At 39.2% G+C, this 9,008-nt stretch overlaps 1 protein-coding gene across 2 annotated transcripts in view; it reads left to right on the top strand.

Annotated features, from left to right (window-relative positions):
- Positions 1 to 2,821: 2,821 nt before the first annotated feature.
- LOC107706177 (digestive cysteine proteinase 2-like) overlaps positions 2,822 to 9,008 on the top strand; it is a 7,180-nt gene continuing 993 nt past the window's right edge. The window contains exons 1-11 of one of the 2 annotated variants that reach the window (XM_016509780.1): positions 2,840 to 2,856; positions 2,940 to 3,042; positions 3,281 to 3,340; positions 3,420 to 3,512; positions 3,623 to 3,795; positions 3,884 to 4,133; positions 4,221 to 4,416; positions 6,529 to 6,719; positions 7,395 to 7,486; positions 7,935 to 8,096; positions 8,342 to 8,531. In XM_016509780.1, coding sequence (XP_016365266.1) covers positions 2,997 to 3,042; positions 3,281 to 3,340; positions 3,420 to 3,512; positions 3,623 to 3,795; positions 3,884 to 4,133; positions 4,221 to 4,416; positions 6,529 to 6,719; positions 7,395 to 7,486; positions 7,935 to 8,096; positions 8,342 to 8,531 — 1,453 coding nt within the window. In that variant the 5' untranslated portion in view covers positions 2,840 to 2,856; positions 2,940 to 2,996. Of the gene's footprint in view, positions 3,043 to 3,280; positions 3,341 to 3,419; positions 3,513 to 3,622; positions 3,796 to 3,883; positions 4,134 to 4,220; positions 4,417 to 6,528; positions 6,720 to 7,394; positions 7,487 to 7,934; positions 8,097 to 8,341; positions 8,532 to 9,008 lie in introns of both variants that reach the window. The other variant, XM_016509781.1, reaches the window with a different exon arrangement.

The raw sequence follows: 9,008 nt of genomic DNA, 5'->3' as shown, positions 1-9,008 counted from the left end.
AAGTACGTCTGACGTTTTTCTTTAAAATTAGCATTTCTTTCTGGCTACTATGTATAGGTATCTATGTAAGTACTGGTACTTCTGAATGGGTTGAGGCTGGGAATTAGTGCATTTGAATATAGTGCATATATAGGTGCATCTCAATAAATTAGAATGTCGTGGAAAAGTTTATTTATTTCAGTAATTCAACTCAAATTGTGAAACTTGTGTATTAAATAAATTCAATGCACACAGATTGAAGTAGTTTAAGTCTTTGGTTCTTTTAATTGTGATGATTTTGGTTCACATTTAACAAAAACCCACCAATTCACTATCTCAACTAATTAGAATATGGTGACATGCCAATCAGCTAATCAACTCAAAACACCTGCAAAGGTTTCCTGAGCCTTCAAAATGGTCTCTCAGTTTGGTTCACTAGGCTACACAATCATGGGGAAGACTGCTGATCTGACAGTTGTCCAGAAGACAATCATTGACACCCTTCACAAGGAGGGTAAGCCACAAACATTCATTGTCAAAGAAGCTGGCTGTTCACAGAGTGCTGTATCCAAGTATGTTAACAGAAAGTTGAGTGGAAGGAAAAGGTGTGGAAGAAAAAGATGCACAACCAACCGAGAGAACTGCAGCCTTATGAGGATTGTCAAGCAAAATCGATTCAAGAATTTGAGTGAACTTCACAAGGAATGGACTGAGGCTGGGGTCAAGGCATCAAGAGCCACCACACACAGACGTGTCAAGGAATTTGGCTACAGTTGTCGTATTCCTCTTGTTAAGCCACTCCTGAACCACAGACAACGTCAGAGGCGTCTTACCTGGGCTAAGGAGAAGAAGAACTGGACTGTTGCCCAGTGGTCCAAAGTCCTTTTTTCAGATGAGAGCAAGTTTTGTATTTCATTTGGAAACCAAGGTCCTGGAGTCTGGAGGAAGGGTGGAGAAGCTCATAGCCCAAGTTGCTTGAAGTCCAGTGTTAAGTTTCCACAGTCTGTGATGATTTGGGGTGCAATGTCATCTGCTGGTGTTGGTCCATTGTGTTTTTTGAAAACCAACGTCACTGCACCCGTTTACCAAGAAATTTTGGAGCACTTCATGCTTCCTTCTGCTGATCAGCTTTTTGAAGATGCTGATTTCATTTTCCAGCAGGATTTGGCACCTGCCCACACTGCCAAAAGCATCAAAAGTTGGTTAAATGACCATGGTGTTGGTGTGCTTGACTGGCCAGCAAACTCACCAGACCTGAACCCCATAGAGAATCTATGGGGTATTGTCAAGAGGAAAATGAGAAACAAGAGACCAAAAAATGCAGATGAGCTGAAGGCCACTGTCAAAGAAACCTGGGCTTCCATACCACCTCAGCAGTGCCACAAACTGATCCCCTCCATGCCACGCCGAATTGAGGCGGTAATTAAAGCAAAAGGAGCCCCTACCATGTATTGAGTACATGTACAGTAAATGAAGATACTTTCCAGAAGGCCAACAATTCATTAAAAATGTTTTTTTTTATTGGTCTTATGGAGTATTCTAATTTGTTGAGATAGTGAGTTGGTGGGTTTTTGTTAAATGTGAGCCAAAATCATCACAATTAAAAGAACCAAAGACTTAAACTACTTCAGTCTGTGTGCATTGAATTTATTTAATACACGAGTTTCACAATTTGAGTTGAATTACTGAAATAAATGAACTTTTCCACGACATTCTAATTTATTGAGATGCACCTGTATATGCTGCTCTGTGTTCAGTATCAGTTCTCTTCACAGCAGTTCAGTCAGTGTACTGTTTGAATAAATGAATTACTCCGGGATATTGGTTTATTTCGACTCAGAGGGAGTGTCAGTCACATTAAAAAAGTGAATAACTTAAGTAATTTGTGGATTACTTACTGGAGACGCGAACCGTTTCAAACGATTCAGTCCGATTTGGTGAACTGGTTCAACCGGTTCACTAAGAAGAACCGGTTAAATCGAACGATTCGTTCACGAACCGGACATCACTAACCTGACCTCGGCGGCTGGTCTCGTTTTGCTCTCGCGGTACTTTGATGGCACATGTGATCGTAAGGCGGCCGCAGCGCCTTGGATCAAAGTCGGACTCATGTTCTACCCAGAATGCATTGCAAAATCAGGAACTGTTCTGCACCAGCTGGTGTACGCACCTGAGAATGAAATCACAGAGAAATCACATAATTATTCATTTTTCTATAACAAAGAAATCAAATGTATACTATTGCATAGTTGCGTTTAGTGTTAAAAACATAACAGAAATTGTGTCTCATCTATTATATCATGGGATCAAATATACACGTTTGTGTTTTCCTTCTTTTGTGTGTTTCTTTTACTGAGACAGCACGTTAACTGCAGCTGTAACGTTAATCTAAAGAAACCAGACAGACATCCACTGGAAATGGTGAATAAACCCTTAGTTTTTCAGCTGCACTGAATTAACATCTACATAATAAAGTCTGTGCTTGATCTGTGATAATTTAGTGATAATTTAATCACGAAGCCTGAGCTCTTATGTCTATATTTTTTTTCACTCTCAGTAGCTCATCTCATGTTTCAAGCATTTCTGCAATGTTACTTCCCATCTCGCATATCACTACATTTCACTTTGTAACAGATAATTTTTTCTCGTTTTGGCGCTTAATTCTGATTTAAAATGATTCGTTTAGCCAGAAACATGTTTAAGATATGTACTACTTGTGAACATCTAGTTAGAAATGAAGTCAGCAATTTTACCCGCCATAGAGGAATTTGGTCAAAGCAAACAGCTGACTACAATCATGTGACAGCAAGACCCTCTTGTCATATGACTTTAATTTAGTCCCTCCTTGCCGTGGTCTTATTGGAACTTTCTGCTATCGTGAGTGAGTCGTCTTTGGCGTAAACACATTTACGTTAAACCTTTGCGTGATTTTCTTGTTTTGTTTCGGGACTTTTTTCCAGACGGAGAGAGCGTATTCATCTCCAGTGGATGTCTGTCTGGTTTCTTTAGATTACACTATGTGGCTTCTTCTAGCTGGGTTCGTGCTGCTGGTGTGTGCTGCAGGTAAAGTTCTGTCTGTGTAAAAGAGAAAACAACACACAACAGGAAGAAAACGCAAAAGCGTATGATAGTTGATCTTGTGATTTAGCGGCTGAGACATTTCCTGTGATGATGTTTTTAACACAATGTGTTTTGGATAAATACGATAGTATTTTTAGGCTCAGTATGTTAGGCCTACGCTTTGCATTCGTAGTGTATATATTATGTTTTGTATTGTTTAGAAATTTGTTTTCTTCCCCAGATGCCACACCAGTTGGTGGCAGAACTGTTCCTGATTTTGGAAAGATGTATCATGTTAAAGGTACATTTTTAAATGCGTACACAGTACATCTCAGTACAGTACACTTCTTTTTAAAGTTACAAATCCCTCTTTTATGTAGGTCTGCTTTCTTTGCCTTATGCTGAGATAAAGGAACCATTTGAAGCTTGGTACGACCTCAAGGGGAACAGAAGTCGAATCGACTATTATCATGGTCAGTTATCATCAGATAATAAAATAAAATCGGACAGTATTTAAACATGTTTATAGACAAGCTGTTGGTATTCTATATTATGTTGTTTTCCTAATTGCTGCTGTCTATAGGTACAGTGTGCACTTTTTTTATTGGAAATGACTTGGATTATGGTGCCACTTACAAGATTACACCAGTCACCACTGAGACTGAATTCAATACTATGAAGTGTTTCCAGCTTAATGGTACCAAGAAGGATCCAATACTTCCACAGTCAGCACTGCCTGATCTGCACGGCTTTGAAGTATGTACTACCTGTATGACTTACTATCTTCTGTGGAGCAAACCAAAGGAACAAGGCTGAAGTGTTTATGAAATTGTTTGTTTTGCAGTTTGAAAAGATGGAGTATTATGCAGGCAATCTGTGTGAGGTCTGGAAAAACGTCACTCAGGTTGGCCATAAGAAGAACACGTATCGTCTGTGGGTCACACGTCCAGAGGGAAATGATTCCCCAGCCACCCCACACCACTATGAGATGATGGGCTTCAACACCCTTTTGGGGTCTCACTACGATAAATACCTTATCGACTACAGTGACTTCAGCCCTCAAATTGATTCAGACATTTTCAAACTACCTGGAGGTAAATACAATAAATAACACATTCAGTGATTTGACATTTTTCTGCCACTTACAAACCATCTAATCAAAAGCTCACTTTTGTGTTTAGGATTGACTTGTGGTGACTTTCCTGGTCCTGGTCTGGAGCATCATTTATTGGCCAACCCCATCCAAGACCTTGTCCACACCTCCCCCGTTGGTCACGCCCACCGTCTGTTTGGCCACTTTAAGGAGAAGTATGAGCGTCAATATGAAAATGAAAAGGAGCATGAGGAGCGTGAGCACAACTTTGTACATAATATTCGGTGAGGAAAAACTAAAACATTACTAAAGATTTGGTGATTTGTATTAAAGGGGTGGTTGACTGCCTTTTTTCTAGGCTTGATTGTGTTTATGGGGTGCAGTCTAACATGTGTTAATGCTTCATTAAAAAAACATTATTTTTCACATAATTTACCTTTATTCTACACTGCTCTGTCCCTTCCCCTATGAACACTCCTGGTTTTATGAAACCCCTCCCTCAGAATTACACAATGGGCTCAGATTGGTTAGCTGACCCAGTGTGTTGTGATTTGCTAAACTGCCTAGCGCGCATTCAGAACCGTCACGCCCCTCACCTCAGAATGTGCTCAGGTTGTATTGTAAACAATGACGTCGTCAATATTTTTCGTTGTAGCATGTTTGTAGCATTTTTGTAACCGTAAGAAGTGTTTCCCAGCAAGTATTGCTTGCTACCACGGCAACTGCATGCATATCCATGTAGCGTACGTAGCTATGTGAAAAATATCTGTCTGTCTATACACATAAAGGGCCTATTTACACCTGGTCACTTCATGCATTTTCTCTGATCGGATATCTATCTGATTTGTTAAAACGTTTCCATTTACAGTTGGCCACATAAATGTGTCTTCGCAAAATGAATATAAATCCGGTCTTCAATTCCCACCCTATATGCAAATTTAACGGAGTTCACGTCAACGAAAGCAACCGATATGCGCTGCATTTTATGCTATTTTATTTATTATCAGCTAATTTCAAGATCAAAGAGAGCGCGGCATCAGCACTGGAAAGATAGGTTAGTCTCACTACTTTTAATGAAGATGATTGTGTGTTGCGCAGTTTGCGCGTCGGTTTGCTGAAGAGATACTCGGCTACTCATCCGCGGCGATGCTTGTTGCATTAACGCTGTCATATCTGACTATAACATGCCATATAGCCTATAAAACACTCTCGCACGTTTATTATTTTAACATTTTGGGAGGAGTAAAATTTGCATATGTGGTTTCAACAAGCAGATGCATTTACACTTGTCCAGTTTCGTCTGGAATGTGGCCCAGACCACCTCCTGAAGTGGTTTGAGCGATTAGATTTAAATGCGTCTCGAAAGCATTTCGGAGGGCATTTACTGGTGTTTTCACGATCGGATAGCTATCTGATCAGAGAAAACGCATGAAGTGACCAGGTGTAAACAGGCCCAAAGTGTATAATTGGAACACAGTTCATTGCTTGAGCTGATGATCTGAATCAGGAGAGAGGGAGAAATGCAGAGCGTGTGCAGAGCAGGGGAAGCGAGGAACAGGATTGAGAACTGCTGCTTTAGAACATTGATTTTGAGACTTGTGATTCCATTAGAGTCATTAGAAGACAGAATCGTGATTCATATATGAATAGATGTTTTTCATGCACCCCTAGTTTTGACGGCATGGCAACAACTCTTCCTCTTCTCTAAAACAGTGCAACATGGCCTTTGTTGCATGTTCCTGGGGGAGGATTTATGTAAATTTCAAGGTTTGTGATGTCACAAACCTGGGAAGTAGCTCTTTGTAGTCATGCATATATATATGTAGATGCCTCATTAGCGACTGTTTCTATGGGCCGCGATACATTTTTGGAACGTTCTGCGAACCTTTGAGCGCGTTGACTGTGTGTCTACAACAGCAAGTTATACGCTTGTATATCTTTGAATATTCATTGATTATTATGGTGAATGACGTCAAGTTGACCGTTCAAAGATGGCGGACGCGTCAATGTATCTGGAGCGGTCGAATAGGGCATCTATACATATCTATGATTGTAGTCCCTACTAGCCGTAACTGTTTTAAACTGCCATAATTTTAATAGACAATATCTCCGTTTGCTTTGAACTTTCAGCGTCGTAACGTTGCAGATATTGTTTATGCTCAAACAGCAACATTACACACTAACTAATGTTAAAAAAGTGAATCACAATCAACCACCCCTTTAAAATTTGAAAAAGGTTTTTTTTTCTCTTGGTTACATTACATGGACATGTTAACTACCTAGAAATAAATGAGAATATGGAGCCATAATAATCTATACAAAATTATATAATGAAAAACAGGAAGCAGTCTGTGAACTTGTCTGAAGACATTCTTTTTACATACATTTTTCCTCAGGTATGTGCACTCTATGAATAGAGCAGGTCTTTCTTTTTCCCTCTCTGTCAATCACCTGGCTGATCGGTCGCAGGAAGAGCTGGCCATGATGAGAGGACTTAAAAGGACTCATGTTCACAGAAAGGCTCAGCCTTTTCCCTCTGAAGTCCGCTCTATAGCCACCCCTGATTCAATAGACTGGAGGCTGTATGGTGTGTATATCTTGTTTGAATTTGTTGGGTTGTATGTGAAGTCAGATGCATGCATCATTCCATGCATGTTTAGTGATTCAGATGATACACAGAAGAGCTTTTCACACTTGAAATTGTTAACCCTGGGTCATCCTAAACCCCAGATAAACGGAATCCTGGGTTATCTGTAGTCACGTTTCACACTGCTCATACTCTACCTGGGATTAACTGTTAATCCTGGGTATTCATTAAGAGACGTTTCACACTGTACATTCCTAAACCCCAGATTAATGTTCTTATTTACATATTTTCGGTGTTGCTGTCACTGATTGGACGAACAGCAGGCAACCTGTTTACACAGCTTTCCATCTTTTGACATTTCTTTTCTCTCACCGGCTGCTGTTTACACGAAGTGCGTTTCCTGTTACTGACGTGACATGAGCCTTGCTGCTCAATTTCTGATTGGCTGTCTGTTGCCAAGCGTCCAGCAGGAACAAGCAAACACTGTTCCGCAATGCGGTGCTAACCCTGCTCCGGAGCAGGGTTTCATAACCCCAGGTAAAAAGGTGCTAACCCCGCTTTCAAATTACAGGTGTGAAACGTTTCTTTACCTGGGGTTAAAAGCGGTGTTTAGAACGATGATAACCTGGGGTTAAGCGCAGTGTGAAAAGCCTTAAACATATGATGTATTTTCAGGGGCTGTGACACCAGTGAAAGACCAGGCTGTGTGTGGATCCTGCTGGAGCTTTGCCAGCACTGGAACACTAGAGGGAGCACTTTTCCTGAAGGTAAATCTACATTAAAAAGCCTAGACACCATACCCACTTTATTTTGTAAGAGCTTAAATGTGCAAGAATTCAGGTGTCAGCCACCTCCAGTTATTTTAGCTGTACAAAAAGTATGTTATGCTGCTTGGTATTTGTTATCATATTTATTATCAAAAATGTACAAAAAGTCTGTTATGCTGCTCGGTATTTATCATATTTATTATCAAAAATATACAAAACTCTGTGATCCTTTTATTGTCTCTATCATATGAGTCAAGAAACCGATTACCTGCTGATGTTTCATGAAAGAAAAAAAAGATGCTGTCATTAAATGTAATGATTTTTTAAAATTCTTACATAATGATAATCTGTTGTTTTATGAGCTGATCTTTGTAATGTCCAACTGAATAAAGTGTTTTACTTCACTGACACAGAATTGAACTAGTCCTTGTCTTTCTCTCTCTTTTAGACGGGACAGCTGACATCATTGTCCCAGCAGATGCTGGTCGACTGTACATGGGGATTTGGGAACAATGGTTGTGATGGAGGAGAGGAATGGAGAGCTTTTGAGTGGATGATGAAACATGGTGGCATTTCTACTGCCGAGAGCTATGGAGGATATATGGGCATGGTGCGTGTACATACACCACACATCTCTACCTAACCCAAACATTTCTGATTGATTTAAATAGTTGTTTAGGTCCCTGCAAAACTGTACAGGAATTGACATCTATAATCAGAAACACTATTTCCTGATTACATGAAAAGGTCCATGGATTATAATTTGCTTTCTAGAAAGTAGAAACTACGTTTTTGATCCATCAGATTTTGGTGGTTAAAAGAGCATCACTAATCAGATCACTGTGTGTGTTTCAGAATGGTTTGTGTCACTACGATAAGTCCTCCATGGTGGCAAAGTTGAGCGGTTATACTAATGTGACCAGTGGTGATACTGTGGCACTGAAGGCCGCTATCTTTAAATTCGGCCCTGCAGCAGTCAGCATTGATGCTGCTCATCGTTCCTTCGCCTTCTACAGCAATGGAGTGTATTATGAACCAGCATGCAGTGAGTCTTCACAATATTTAACATATTATTTGCTTTGTGTAATTTGCCTGATCATCAAATATATCTAACAAAATAAAATAAGTAATATAACATATATACATAGTATTTCTCAAAAAAGGTTTCCATCTGCAAAACTTTAAAATTTTTCAGATGGAAACATTTTGGTAAATAATATGAATATATTGACTATACATATTTACATGCATAATGAACAATTAACAGCAATAAATAGGTAATTTAGGTAGGTAATTGTATGTATTTAATTGTATTTTATTATATAAAAATCCGAAATAACATTTTGCAGCCTTTTTTATATGCAAAACTTTTTGGCATGCGTGTGTGTGTGTGTATATATATATATATATATATATATATATATATATAAATATTAAATAAAAATGATTATACATATTTTAAGTATCTACAGTGGGTACGGAAAGTATTCAGACCCCCTTAAATTTTTCACTCTTTGTTATA

This window comes from Sinocyclocheilus rhinocerous, unplaced genomic scaffold, assembly GCF_001515625.1.
Source record: "Sinocyclocheilus rhinocerous isolate Xijiao unplaced genomic scaffold, SAMN03320098_v1.1 scaffold53, whole genome shotgun sequence".
Taxonomy (NCBI): domain Eukaryota; kingdom Metazoa; phylum Chordata; class Actinopteri; order Cypriniformes; family Cyprinidae; genus Sinocyclocheilus; species Sinocyclocheilus rhinocerous.
Note: the sequence above shows the minus strand (reverse complement) of the source record. Positions and strands in the feature narration are given on the sequence as shown.